General features: G+C 40.7%; 1 protein-coding gene across 2 annotated transcripts in view; it reads left to right on the top strand.

The window, feature by feature from the left end:
* Positions 1 to 15903, top strand: part of cntnap2a (contactin associated protein 2a) — a 350626-nt gene that overhangs the window by 304405 nt on the left and 30318 nt on the right. For both annotated transcript variants that reach the window (XM_059327332.1, XM_059327333.1), the window contains 2 exons: positions 6863 to 7081; positions 12534 to 12770. In XM_059327332.1, coding sequence (XP_059183315.1) covers positions 6863 to 7081; positions 12534 to 12770 — 456 coding nt within the window. The remainder of the gene's footprint in view (positions 1 to 6862; positions 7082 to 12533; positions 12771 to 15903) is intronic.

The following is a 15903-nucleotide window of genomic DNA, read 5'->3' as shown; positions in this document are numbered from 1 at the left end:
CAAAAACATACTGTATATGTGGTGCATTTAAAATACGTAAAATTCCTTTTTTAATTTGAGTAAAAACTGAACAACTTAAAAATATTTAAAATATTAAATGGAAATCTGTGTTATGATTATGATTGCACAGAAACCTTGCAGCTGAACACTGAAGCATAAAGTGTGTTTACATATTTATTTGACACATTAGAATAACAAGTGTAGCGTGAGTTTTGTTGCACACCTTATCATTAACGAGCCACGCAGTGCCAAAATACCTGAGGTCAAAGCTACAGTCTGTTCTCCTAGGCTGTGACAGATTTACAGGATCTCACAGTGGAGAGAGGAAAAGCGATATATTTGATAACTATGAAAAAAACACACAAACTTGCACCATCTGTGAGCATACTTCCAATATGAAGCAGGCCTCCACAGTCTGTTTCCCCTCTGTGGGCTCAGCTGAAAGTGAGTGGGAAGACCTAGAAGACCCCTGCGAATGAGAAGAGGAGATGATTACCAAGCTGACATGGAATCCAAATGAGAGTAACTGAAAATCTCGCCTGCAGCGTTTTGCTCATGCATTTCAGCCAGTTGTTTGTGGTGGGCTGAAAGAAATGGCTCAATAGTTAAGGTGAATAACTTTTACTGTCTGCTTCATTCCACTTGTGGGTTGAAAGAAGCTTTTGAGGCAGAATTTGGTGCCAACTGCAGTATCTCCTCATCACCATCAGTCAGATGGATTTCAACTTTACGGCTTATTGAAGATATCGCTCATTTGGAAAATCACAGACTCAACAGTCTTCTTGAGGCCCAAGGACATAAAGAGCTGTGACAGTCGCCAAGGGAATTTGGCCAGCTAAAGGAGCTTGTAGATGGAGCCAGATGTTGGAGACGGTCTACATGCTGCCTGTTGTGCTGGACCGATCATTTATCCTCCTTTGGCTTGACCATGATTTCTTTGCCCCAGATAATTTCAAGCAGTGGATTTTCAAGGATCTATAAGGTGGGTGTAATGTTTTATCATCAGTTATTTAGTAATGCTGCTTAAAAAACACTTACTACATGAATGTTTGCACAACTTCTGAAAAAAAATCATTTTAAAATTAGTTATTCACTTATGGATAGCTTGTCCACGTCTGGATGTATCTTGGAAAAATAAATATGTAACAATCCATAGAAATGAAATGAAACAAAATGCACGTGGGTGCATTTTACAGGAGAATGTTATAATGAAGTGATAGTAAAGTAGTAATTTTGTTTCCAATCTTACCATATGTATCACATTTATAATATAAACTGCTATCCATTTATTCTTATATATAATGTATAATATAATCTCCTTTCAAATCTTGCAGCAGCAGAGATGGAAAGATTCCCATGTCCTGAGAGGGAATATAAGTAGGAGCCCAGTCTGAAGACATCACAGCTTGTCTTTGGCCATGGACACAAAGCAGACATTGCACCAGTTGAAAGGGTGCTCAGTCATGGGGGCATTATCTATTATCACGCGTCCTCATTGTGCAAGGCTGAGTGCAAAGGCCCTTTCAGACTGATATTCTTGAGATGCAACAGCGCTGTTAGATAAAAGTAGACACATGCCAAAATATCTTGTTGAAATAATGCTCACACTTTTGTAATAGATCTCTAAAAATACTTTATTTTGTTAAATTGCTTTAAGTTGTTGTGATTCATTATTTTTGCATTGTAATGTAAGGAAGAAAGTAATAAAGTAATTCCAATCTGTTTTGAATCAGGGCATTGTGCAGTTCCCACACTATTAACTGGATAAAATCCAAAAGGAGACCATGCTCTTGGCATAGACATATTAATTCAGAAACATTAGAGACTTGAAACTTCACTTGGACTCTAACTCAAAGACTTGATATCTGACTCAGACTTCGACCCAAGAGACTCGATATTTGATTTGGACTCTAAATCAAACACTTCAGACTTGACTCGGACTGGCATACCATCTCTGACTTCAACTATCATGTCAGACATTAAGGCTCTTAGCGAAGAAATTGAAGAGATGGTAACAGAGGAGAGGAGAACGATGTAGGAAATCAGAAAAATGAGAAAGCTTTGCACCATCACATATCCCATTCTTTAAGGCCTTTCGGAGACTTATGATTGACATGTCATGCAGGTTTCTGTGATCCTGCTCCAGTGGCTCAAATTAAAATCCCAACGGCCTTGTGGAGCCGTACTGATCAAGAATGTTAAAATTCCGGGCTTCAATTTGATCACAGAGCACTATTGTGAAAGGGGTTCCTGGCACAGCATGGCTGTCGATAGATTACTAATTGCATTTCTTTGGGATTGAAAGAGATTTTAACATTTGGTGTCAAAGTCACTCACTTACCATTCCTGCTGGTGTGACTGGCCGCCATGTTGTGTCAAAATGCCAACCAGTGAATAGACACAAAGTCGACGGATGATTTCTCAGCCAAAGTGCTTTCTGAAGCCATTACACTGGATGACATTATGTCGGCTGGTTTGTGGCCTAAATGCTCCATAAGCTTTTTTATTTTCTGTTCCAACTCTGTCTTGTACATGTACACTGACTTATTGCTGTGTGCTGACATTATACTGTACATGCAAGTACAGTGAGAAGTCTGCCACAGGGGGGGAGCTATTTGTCTTCCAAACGTGCACACAAAAACACACACAAAGATACAGTAAGTACCTCTGTCACGGTTACAGCAGGCCAGAGGAGATAGGGAGAGAGTATCTGTGTGTGTTCGCGCATGCAGTGTGTGTGTGTGTGTGTGTGTGTGTGCGTGCGTGCGTGTGCATGTGTCTCCCGAGGCTTTCAAAATGCCCCCACATTGATTTCCTCTCTCCTCTCCCTTGCTATCATCTTGCATTTTGCCCCACAGCACACACACACACACACACACACACACACACACACACACACACACACACACACACACACACACACACACACACAAACGTTAAAAACGACTTGCATGCACACACACATACGCATGCCCACTCACATCAACACACACATAATCTCTGCCCTCTCGCTGGTGAAAAAAACTGTATCTGCTGCAATCCAGTCAAGGCATGAAATGACTAGCATTAGTCCAGAATAGCATTGCTGTGCCATCGCAGGAGCTCAAAGCACATACACACACTTACAGTTACACACACACACTTGTTCAAAACACGCATTACTGTGACCTCAGCCAACTGAAAGCCATCAGGTGGACACTATTCCTCTTTGAATCTAAGAAGTAGGCATAGGCACATTTGAGAGGCAGCATTAAAGGCATATTCAGAAGCATGTGACCTGGACTGGTAACAGGATTGAGGATAGATAAAAAGGTCCCTTAATACAGAAATGCTTGACTTCTGGGCTGCTCTGTGGCTCAGTAGAAAGTATGTATGTGCCATGTTTTGAGTCTTTAAGAGGCTGCAATTTCCGTGATAGTCTCGCCCAAAGGTTATAAACACTTTCAGTCTGGGATCCAGCTGAGAAATGCTCTTTCCCGCTTGAGACCGCGGCTTATAAAATTGTATTATTGCCTTCTTTTTAATGTGCAGGCCAGACAGACACAAAGTTTACATCTGAAGTTCAGCAGCAGTCTATGTATCTCGAGCGTTCTAAAGTTCACAGATGCCTCTCTGACTTTTAAAGCAATACTTAGCTGTCTACTTAAGAGAACAGCTATGAGCCACCACCTAAATACATATTTTTCAAACTCTTGTTCAAAAACTGCCAGAAGTTAGTCTTTAACTCACTATATCTGTTTTATGTATACACTAAAAAGCACTCCAGATCCTTTGCACTGTGAGTATGCAAGTTTTTGCTGATAAGCATAAAATAGTTTGATTTAAAGAGCCCCTTTGTCACAAAAGAGATGCTTCGTTTTTCAGAAGTTGCTTTAAATCTTGTGTCAGCATCAACAGCAGCAGGTTTACTGTTCCCTCTTTCCCAGGGGTGAACAACACAGAGCAAAAGGAGTCGAAAAACAAAGAATTAACCAATATGAAAGATTGACAAGACAATACACTGGCAGCCATCTGAAGATAGCTGAAGATCTGCAAAAAGAAACTTTACTTTAGATAATCACACACATATATGCACAGCAGCACAAGCAATGATCTTTCACATAAAGACGTATACCATCTCTTTCACTATCTATCATTGTTTGGTTGTGCTGCACTGAAGCATAATTAAGAACTTGGCTCTTTCAGTCTCCATATTAAGAGATTAATAGAAAAAACTAAAAAGCCCTGCTGGGTTTCCTCATGGCCAACATGCAAGTGTTTCTCACACACACAAAATAACATTCACACACATTAACACATATAACATCCATCACAGCTATGCAAATAGATGAGGCAAGCTCCGCACTCTGAGGGCACTTTAGTTTTCATCCCAGCCTGTGGACAGAGTATAAAAAAAGAAAGTTGTAAGGCATCCATCTTGCTTTGCAGCGCTGCTAAAACAACACACAAACAATCAAACACACACACTCACGCCGTACTGCGTTGCTCTTGCACCATTGCTATAGCTTTGTTTCTATTGGGGTATTCTGATATATGTTTGGCTTTCTTTCAGCATTTAAAATAACTGATGTCGCTCTTCCCTGCCCTGCAGACCTGCTTTGTGCATACAGACATCATTAATTCAGCATACTAAAGCCTGTCAGAGGGCTTCTACTCTGTGCCTCACTGAGTGTACATACATCTATTTCTCTGCATGCTGCTGTGTGCATTGTGTAGTTGAATGTTCTAGTTGCGCTATTTCAGATTTTGCTTATGGGCCAATGCACTCAGCACATCTAGACAAGCTTTTGCTGTGATGAGTTCTTTTGCTTTTGCATCTCATCTCAAGAGGAAATGATAAGGTCTGTAAGAAAGTGATCAAGGAGGGAAGGAATGATCGAGGTGAGGATGGGAAGGGGGAGCAAAGTGACTGATTCATAAGGGATGGGTAAGTGATTTGAGAAAGCAAGCTGTAAATGAAATAACAAATGAATAAACAATGAAGAAATGAGAGAATGAAGAATTAATACACAGAGAAGGGAGGATAGACCCTGGGGATTGTGAGAATGGATAAAAAGGGAAAGAAATGAAAGAACAAGCAAACTAAAGAACAAAGAAAAAAGAGGAACTATATGTGTACTGCAGAAAGGATGTGCTAGTTATAAGAATATGTGCAGTGAAAATAGATAATTAGATGAAAGCAATATGGAAAGGAGAAAAAGGCCAGGCATATTGATTGTGTAAAAGGAAAAATAGAAAGTTCATTTCCCCATTGACCACTACATAAAATTATCCACTGTAATATCTGAGCCTAATGAAGCCTTAATGGAGCAGCAACATATAGAGCTGTGAAGTGGTTATGCATCATCTGTATGACTGCAGCCCAGTGGTGCCAATAACCGCCATATGGCACCAGCCAGAATATATAGCTTTTATACAGCGGCCTCACAGTAGTACCAAACAATAAAAAAAAGAGTCAAATTGGGTTTTAATTTGACAATTGCAAATCGTCTTCCCAGCAGCAAAAATAATTCCCTCATTGTTTTCTCATTTCTGCTTCATTCCCTTCATAGGTCAAGGCAAAAAAAAGATTCCTTTGACATTTAGCAGTGGCAAGCATTCATCAAACATCTCTCATCCACACATAATGCATAGAAGAAGAAGAAACAGTGTAGAAATAAAATAATGAATCCAAACAGTGTCTTGCAGTTAGTAAAGATGAGAGAATAAATATATTCATATAACTTTGTATATTAACTGGTATGTCTGGTTAGTACTTTTTCCCAAAATAACATTTAAAATGTCTGGTCATGTAGAGATTATTTATCTGATTGTTTGAGTTGAGATAGAGGTGGAAATAAGTGCACACACACAAACACAAACTACACACACACACACACACACACACACACTTTCTCTGCCTCTCTTTTCATCTTCTTTTCTGTCATAACATATATACACACATACAGTGTACAGATTGATCACTGTTCCCTACAGAGAGGTTAAAAGCCATCAGGCACTGACCTCACCCATGAAGTAGCAAAAACATCTGGAATGGACAGGTGGTATGCCACACACACAAACACACACTCACTGTAATTCAGAAATATCGATGAACATTTGACCCTTTCATGGTCATAAAAGGTATAATAGTGCCCCCTGTTGGCTTGTTGAAATATTAGGCTACTGAACTGCGGAGGAGCAATAAACTTTATGACATTTCCACTTTCTTAATTCCCCATGGCACATCCCAAACACACACACACACACACACACACACACACACACACACACACACACAAATTCACACACACAGACACACATGGACACAAACACCCACATATCCACTAACTTTAAGATGATTAAAATTTAACATGCATAAAAACAAGGCCATCTATCACTCATTTTTAATTAATTTCTCTTCTCTTTGGTCATTCACACACTCTCTGTCATTTATCTTCAACTCTTTCTTTGCTCACTCTTTGGCTTTCATCCCTCCAACAAAACTAGGGAAACCTTTCAAAGTTCAAGAACAGGGAAAAAAAAACAACAACACACACACACACATGAAAACTGCTGCGATTCCACTTTACATCATGCAAAACCAAAAGTTCCTGGCATCTATCGACTGTCTGTGAGATTAGTCCTGTCCAGAGCTGTGAGCAGTCGTGTATTGCAAAGCTGAAATCTATACAAACCAAATGAATGGCCTCAAAACAAATGAGCCATTAGATTAGAAATTGAACGCATATTTACCTGTAGAGTGGACTATGACAGAATAGGGAGTTTTGTGTTTTAGAAAGTTGCGATGAAATTGCTTCATGCAGTTTAACTAAGATTCCAGGTGAATTGATTCTTTATTTTTCTCACACTCTCTTTGCAGCTCCTAAAGTCATCTCCTTCTCCTTTGATGTTGGAAACGGACCCGTGGAGCTGACAGTACATTCAGCCACGCCCCTCAATGACGACCAATGGCATCGCGTGATGGCCGAGCGAAACGTCAAAGAGGCAGTCCTTCAGTTGGATCAGACATACAGGGCGTCTCAGCTCGCTCCTGCACAAGGACACACACGGTTAGAGCTGTTCAGCCAGCTCTACGTGGGTAAGACACACGCACACACACACTCCCACACAGTCCAAACAATTAACAACCCCTGTGTGTAAAAATGACTCACACACACACATTTGATTGCAATTTGAACATTTAATATCTGCTTTGTGTGGAAGGGAAACTCACAGAGACAAACACACCATAATTATCATCAATTATAATCGTATGTGTGGAAGGCAAATGGCTAAGTACACATCATCCATGTAATCGTATTTGGATTGAATTAAAGCGCTCTGTGCTGTCTTTATTTCCAGTAATGTTGCCCTAAGATGCAGACATCCATTGTGTCGTCTGATTGTTTCAGAAGTTAAAGACGAAGCAGCCTTTTCTGGAAATCACTGGCTTCCTTCGAAATAGGCTTCAGTCCATCTTAGCCACAGCCACTGCTAATTAAGTTCATGTTAATCCAGCACACGCACACACACACTGCCATTTCACGTTTTATGATATGCACACATGAGGACACACGCACGTCCTCGGAAACTAATCCGTGTAAGTGATCAGACTTTTAATAAAGTTAAAACTGAGCCCCTGTGCTGGCTGTGAGGCCGTGTGACTAAAACGAACTAAATTCACTTATAGAGGTCATTTCCTTCATACTTTAATACTTTGACTCAGCATTTATATTCCTTTGGATTAAGAAACTATTATTGCACAAGGACGATAACCACCCTCTGACTTTCCCTACCCCCAGCCGCACACACACACACACACACACACACACATTCTGTATCAGACAGATCAAGCTCTTAATATCACACTAATTATGCCCACTTATACATTTTGTTAAAGAGATCTGGTTAGTTCCTTATGGCTTCATCTTCCACTTCACACAATGCCACTCATCAGCTGCTCTAATGGCAGAAGATCTGTCCACTTTTCTCCTTATGCTTTCACTTCTCTGTCTCATCCTACCTTTTGTGCTGAGCTGTCAATATACGCTATAAACCCAAACTCTTGGGCTAAAATAGTTTCAGGGATTTGCGGATGTAAGGAAAAGTGCTGAGGTGGATCACAGAGTTCCTACTATCTCATGGAAAAAGTTCTGCCCAAAGGAGATTGTTCCAAATTCCAATCAGGCATCCCGATGTGATAGCCTTAACCCCCCCGATCCCCGTTTATAATATAATTTCGCCGTCTCGTCTCTTTTGCTGATTCGAAGGTGCTGAAGCATCCTCACCTTATCATGTCCCAATTTGCTTCTCAGTGTATTTGTACTTTCATTTAGCAAAATTGAAAGGTGCAAGAAAGGTTTTGTCACCGTGCGACTCACAGCTATGAAACTGGGAACATAATGGCTTCCAGATAACGCCTCAGCCTCATTTGCATGTGTGCATTCTGGCCTTTTCTGTTGAAAGAAGACAGGAGAAGGATCAGGCCTGTTGTGTGTGGCACACATCTGAAAACACCAGAGGTAGTGGAAGATAGAGAGAAAGCAGGGGGAGACTTGTATGCAACAACAGCCACAGAGGTGTCAGCACCTTCTCATATCTGATCTCTAATCCCTGCTAAATCCTCATTTGAGGATTGCTTTGAGAAGTTACAGTGTGACACACAGGAAGTGGCCCAGCCTCTAAAGGGAAGTGGTTTAGATTTAGACCTCTGACTTCAAGAAAAGATAGAGATCTTTTTGTGTTTGATGGAGAGATTTGGAAAGAGTAGAGAGAGCCACGCGGGCTTCAAGATTTTGTCTGAACTCTTCCTTGTAACATCCTCCTCCACCTCACACCGTCTTCGATTGATATCGATGAGGCTGTTTGAAACTATTGAGGTAGAGAGAACAATGCAGTCCATTCACCTGAAAAATAATTTTTAAAGATGATCGAAATAATTTGTTTGTATAATTTCACATAATCACGCAGTGGGGAAGTACAACAGGGAGCTTTATTTTGCTCACCTTGTTCTCATATCAGTCGCTGTATCATCTCCTTCTCTCTTTCTCAATCAATATGCTCCTCATCAAGCATTTGATTGCTTTAGTGTTTACTGCACAGTGGCTCATTTGCTCTAATGGCCCTGAGAGTAAATGTTATACCATCAGCCTGCTGTCATTTACTTCACACTGTTAACTTTTAGCTCTCCAATTCACTTCATACATGCACATAACTATCAGTCTTGCCACATTTTATTTATTTAATGCTGCCATCTGTTCTTTTGATTCTCCTCTTGATTAATGCTCACTATTGCCCTTTTTTATGTTTTTGCATGTTATGTTTTTTGCTAATTTCTCTCATGGTTGGATTGTTTTTTTTTTTTTTCTGCTTTGGTTTTTCTGTCTTCATGGATCGACATCTTGCTTGTTTCTACTCTCTGCATGTGTGCGACACCTGTCACAGGAAAACCAGCATCACTCACCTGCCAAGACAGTAGGTAACATTTAATGAGTATAATGAAATGCCTCTGCGACACTAATGCAGACATTACGACTTCAGTTTCCACAGTTCACACGTGTACACAGACCTCACCCTCAAACTGAGTGTGTTTTGTTGCATGTGATTTCATTGCAGCTCCACACTAGTGATGATTAAACCTTAGCTACGATTAATCTTTCAAAATGTAACTGCTCGTGCTCTCGTGCTGCTACCTTTTTTGATTCATGCTATACATTAAAACACAGGTGTTAGGAATGCCTGTAGACTCAGGCTTATTGCAATGCACAAGTACATTTTCCGGGCAATGATCCATCAGAAGCAAGCCCATTATGGAACTTAAAGAGAGATAGTTGGGGGGAAAAAACATTGCTTTAAACTAACTGATATAAAGCACTGGGCTGGTAAAATGGGATTTCTATGATAAAATCTCCCCCCTGGAAATGCCGGTGGGTTCAGAAGGCTTTTGAAATAGCATTTAGACCATATGAATCAAAAATACTCATCTAAAAGCAATACAAATTGCATCCTAAAGTGCATCCCCAATAAACATGGAGCGTGTAAACACAGTTTTGGGGCTCTTGTCAGCAGCAAACAGAAAGAAATAGGACATACCACCATTCTATTAAGCCACTTATACAAAGATAATGGAGGAACAGCAGTGCAGCAGATGTGCAGCCTGTTGGTGTAAATGGAGAATTTATCTGCATGGTTGGAGCAGGCATAAAATAATAGTTCGCATACATATAAATACATACTGTCTGTCCATTCCCTTAACTCTATACAGAATGTAAGTGCATACTGCATGTTTATTCATTAGTTCATCATCATGTAAATCCACACTAACATTAAAAACACAAACACACACAGTGAAGGTCGAAAGGTCACATTTTATGACTTTTTTAATTGGTCATTTGGCTGTTGGCTGTACATTTGTTTGCATGTGTGTACTGTGAACATCCTAATGAATATAAAATGTTCCCTCATTAGCACATCATTACAGGATAACATACCCTTGAGCCACACACATCACCCATAAATAAATAGCAAACACATGCTACATAGGCTTTCATCATTGATTATTTATCCAAATTTCTGATCAATGTCAGTATATTTGTTGAGGCATGCACATATGTGCAAGTGTGTGTACTCCAAAGTCTGAACAATACTCAATTTTTGAAGCTGATATTGACATTGGTGAAGACATCTTATACATCAGCAACCAATGTGCCTCTGCAGTACAGAACCAACAAAAATACTTGGTTAGATTTAGGAAAGATTGTGTTTCCTGTGAAAATAAGTATGTTTGAACTGCTTGGTTAGGTGTAGGCAACCAAACTAATCAGTTAGGAGAAGGTTATGACTTGGGCTTAAAATAAATTGTTACTAAAGTAAGATAAGTTAAGTAAGTTAAGTAAATTGCATTAGTTAAAAGTACATACAAGACAAGACAACAGTCTTCTGGTTGAAAGTCCTATGTTTGTTTGACCCATTCATCCGCCCCAACCTCCTCTCACTGTGGACTTTGTTGTTTTTTATATTTACTTACTGCCTTGCATGTCCTGGTTCACAGCTCACAGTTGGTACCTGATAGATATAAGTTATAGCAACAAAGCATAATTTACAAAAGAACAGTAAAAGTACACAAACACACAGAACAAAATGTATGTATGTACCCAAATTTCAAAATACGAAAGCACTCATAAAAATGCAACCCGTTATATATTCCTGCCTCCGTATTTACCAAAGCGTTTATATCTGGGATAAGCCAATGTTGACTTCAGTCACTATCACTCTACACGCCATGTGTGAGTTGTATTGAAACTGTATGCATCTATGTGTGAGTACTGTATGTGTCTGTGCGTACCTGTGTACGTGTCCGCCTTAGTCTCCACAGACCTTGGAGCCTGCTGTCCGTTTAATCAGACGCTGATTTAGACCTGGGTAAACAGGTGGCAGAAACCTCTAGCCAATCAGTGGTACAAAATAGATTAATTAACAGGTCTACCAAAAGTCAAAGCCTTTGTGGGAATAGAAGAGAGAGAAAGCCCTAGCTGCATACTGATGTGCAAGTGATGTATCGTCTGTAGCAAATCAACGTACATGTATTAGTAATCTTATTGGATCTGTGTTGTTCCTGTGTTGTTAAGCTCACAGTGTGTGTGTGTGTGTGTGTGTGTGTGTGTGTGTGTGTGTGTGTGTGTGTGTGTGTGTGTGTGTGTGTGTGTGTGTGAGAGACAATACAGCTGTTGAAGGAGAAACCTGTGTGTGTTCAAGTCTCCTTAACATGTCGTCTTGAATGGACACTTCCCGGTAATCCAAGGATGCATTTGAGAGGTTTTAATAACTAAAATGCCCCTTGGCTCTTGTTAATGATAGTGTGCGTTGGAGTGTGTGCCTATACTTGTGTATTTATCTATAGAGTGTTACCGTCCTCTGTGGTTGTGCTTGTGTATGCTTGAATCTATACCTGTGGGTGCATGTTTATGAGTGTGTTTATTGCTATAGTCATTTAGGTGGGCATTAATCTGTTTAACACCCCTCCTCTGTCCAAGTTAATGGGTAGTTAGACTGTAATGGTGCAAGGCCAGAATGACGATGGAGGCACTTTAGAGGAATGGCTATCGACACCCCAAGGCTAAGCATTAATGCTTATATTGACTCGTTCAAGTCAGGTGCGCTCTGTGTGGTGTGTTTTTAAATGTGTGTGTGTGTGTGTCTGTTCCATGTAGTTTACGCTCAACCGTGCATCCATTTGCATGTGTTTGCTTGTGAGATGTTCATTAAGACACAGTGTTCATTAGGGCGTTTTAATTAGTGAAGAAATCAAACGAGTTGAAGGTTGTTTCAAGAACAGCGTCACAGTTGGAACGATTAACGTGACATCAGTGGCTTCCTCCAGGCGTTAGAATATTAACGTTTCTAAAAGAGATTAAAAGAGCCTCTTATTTTCAAAATGACTTCTGTGACCCTGACTTCCATGTGTCCTCCTTTTTTATTTCTTTCCCATCTCCTGATGCTACATATCCTTTGCTGCACTGACACCACCTCCCCTACCCTCCCTTGTCCCGTAGGTGCTGCAGGGGGGCAGAGGGGGTTCCTGGGCTGCATCCGAGCCCTTCGCATGAATGGCATCACCCTCGACCTGGAAGAGAGAGCAAAGGTCACGCCTGGGGTCAAGCCTGGCTGCCAAGGCCACTGTACCAGTTTTGGGATGTACTGCCAGAACGGAGGGAAGTGTGTGGAGAGGTACAACGGTTACCTGTGTGACTGCAACGACACCGCCTACGATGGCCCGTTCTGCACCAGAGGTGAGTAGCATTTCAGGAAGGACAATTTCAGCCTCTAATTGAAGTTAGATCATGGCGCTATAAATGTCAGAAATGTATCACGCTGCTCTTCATCTTCAAAACTTCAATTCCAAGACAAATCAATCTCTCTGTGTGAGCTTCCAGATACTATTTTATGTCACATTTTATTTACCCTTCGCCAGCGCTGCAGGGTTTTTTCGCAATTTCCTAAGGTATCTAACAGTGGCAGATAAATACTTTTTTTTATACCTTTTATTTCTTTGCCTCAAACCTAACAAACTACCTTTCTGCTCAGAATTCTAGGATGACACACTGAGACATAATCTCTTGGCTCACACTTTTCCAAGTTTTACAGGCATCTTTGTGAATGCCACGCTATCACTGGCATAGTCCCTCTTTAGTTCACAAAGCCAGAGGCAAATAGCGCCGTGATTACTGCTGGAGTAGCTGTGTTTCAATGAGCTTCATTGCCTGACAACCCACTGTGATTTTTGCGGCGCTCTGTGATTGTCCTCACTTCCTATTCAGTTTGGTGCCGTCGGTTTTGGAAGTGTTTGGGCTTATGATAAAAGGCATCGATTGAGAGTGATATTGTGCTTACCCACCAATTCTCCCTGACTTTAGAGTGCACTCGCTGAATGCTAAAAACTGTGCAAAATGCAGAGCTGAGAGATCAAGCTCAAAAACAAAATGCAAGTCAATTCAGTAAGCGGCTGGTAGCTTTATGTTTTTGAAGTTCAGAGATGAGAAATGTCACACTGTAGTTCTGCTCCTGCACTGTTGCATATTGCTTCAACATCATGTTTGTTTCACAGGGATTCATTAGATACAGCATTAAAGTTATACTTCCAAAAACAAGTTTTCATAAAATGCTCTGGGGAGAAGAGCTGCAGTGCTGTCAGAGGCTTTCTGCTAGCTCCCAGTCAGAGAGTTGATCCCCGACACGTGAATTAATTTGTTTCCTAAAGCCTAATAGTGTTTTTCCCCTGTGCTCTTGGCAGGGGGGTGACAAGATGACAGAAAAGCAAAGTGTGTGTGTGTGTGTGTGTGTGTGTGTGTGTGTGTGTGTGTGTGTGTGTGTGTGTGTGTGTGTGTGTGTGTGTGTGTGTGTGTGTGTGTGTGTGTGTGTGTGTGTCAGGGAAGAGGGTGACAGTGTGTGGTGATATGCTAGTGTAAGACATGAGAAGACCTCCTCTGAATCCTGTCATAACCAATCAGGCATTTCGGGATTTAGAGAATAGAGATTACTGTCTGTGCGAGGGTGTGTGTTTGTGTTTGCGTGTGTGTTTATGTATTAGTCCATCTGTACGGTGTCAGAAAAAGAGAGAGGCAAAGAAAGGGAGAGAGCACACCCTTGTGTCTGTTTGTTCCTGTGCATGACATGTGACTTCTTCTCCTTCGTCTGCCTCCTCCTTTCCTCCATTTCACCCATGTCTGCTTCTGGTCTTCATCTTCTTTCTCATCCCTTTTTTTCCTCCTCATGTTCCCATTTTCCCTTGCTCTTCACACATGTTCCTTCTTTTATCTTCTCTTCTCTCATCTCCGTTCTATCTCCCGTCCCTTTTATCTACAATTCACTGCTTCTTCTTCTTCTTGCTTTGCTGTGTTCTACTCTGTGCAACTCTTTTTTTCAGTCTTCTCCATCTCCGCCTTTCTCTGCTGTCTCTTCTGCCTTTCCTTCATCTTCTCTACCTATTTCTCCCCTCCATCTCCCTTCATCTTCTATATTTCTCAGTCTCCTTTTGCTCTTATTACTCTCCATTCTGCTCTTCCTCTTTTCTCATCTTTTTCTATACATTTGGTTTCTCTTTTTTCTTGTTCTCCTCTCCTTCTATTCTTTTCTCTTTTCCCCCACTTCAACCTCTGCTCCTCCTCTCTTTCATCTCTCCTTTGTCCCTTTTTACTCTGTAAATGTTTCTTCCTCACCTCTTCCCCCTCCTTGTTTCTTCCTTCTCCCCTCTCAGTTGCCCCTCTCCTGTTTTCTCTTCCTTTCTCAAAAATTCTCCCCGTCCTCCCAGCGAGTGAAAAATGCATGAAGCCAGCCATAATTGCATAGTGCATTTCCATTGTATCCATATTTACACACTGCTCAGGGGACCCTGCAGTATTATTATTATTATACACTCTCATTTTTCTGCTTTTCTGCCCTTGAGGGTCACATGAAGTCAGTGTGCACATGTACATACATATACATGGATACGCACGCACGCACTCATTGTAGATACCTGTAGAGGTTTGCATGCTTGCACAAATTCCCTTTCCAAAACTCCTTCATGCGCCGACATAAAAACACACACACATATAAAGAGCCCCTGCCCTGCAGCGGAGTTTTCTCATTCTCTCTTATGCTTCCAGACAGTTGTGCGTGTGGCTGCTGAGGCTCTGGGCAGCGAGTCGGAGTCTTGCTTCTCTTCTTCTCAGCAGGGCAGAGAAGGCTGAGACAGGTTACACAAAGGCCCCACCTAATCTACAGTTTATGTGAATAAAGATAAAATGTACGAGTAGATTTTAAAGTGAAGTGGATGGTGAGATCGGCTGCCGGTTGCTCTAGCTCTTCGAAAAGTTCAAACTTAGGTCAAATGTAAGTGTTAACAAACACAAAATGAAACACACAAAAAAGACAATTACACATAAATAAGTTTCACAGAGTGCCCTGGCATTAGTTTACTTATCTGACACATTTGAGTGACGAGGGAAAGAAAACTTGGTTGTCCATTGGTCCAGACATTAATAAAAATTACAAAATGCTCTTTAATTGTGAAGTGAACTGGTAAGAAATTTAAATTACCTTTCACAAAGATAGTCCAACAATGACCCCAGCCAGGTTAACGTAATCACATATTTATATCTCACTCTACACTCACACACACATTGGTCTACAATCTAATTTCCTAAAAACTGTAAACTTTAAAACTTTGATTGAAACTGTGCAAAAGACTTAGGCAGATGAGGAAAAATGCCAAGAATAAATTATGCTGGTTTGAAGGCAAAGGGTGGTCACACCAAATATTGATTTGATTTAGATTTTTCTTCTGTTCATTCACTTTGCATTTTATTAATGATAAAACTAAACTATTAACATTTGTATTTTTGAAAGCATTCTTATTTTATAGCATTTTTTCACAAAACTTTT

The sequence above is a fragment of the Centropristis striata genome, chromosome 23 (genome assembly GCF_030273125.1).
Source record: "Centropristis striata isolate RG_2023a ecotype Rhode Island chromosome 23, C.striata_1.0, whole genome shotgun sequence".
NCBI lineage: Eukaryota > Metazoa > Chordata > Actinopteri > Perciformes > Serranidae > Centropristis > Centropristis striata.
Note: the sequence above shows the minus strand (reverse complement) of the source record. Positions and strands in the feature narration are given on the sequence as shown.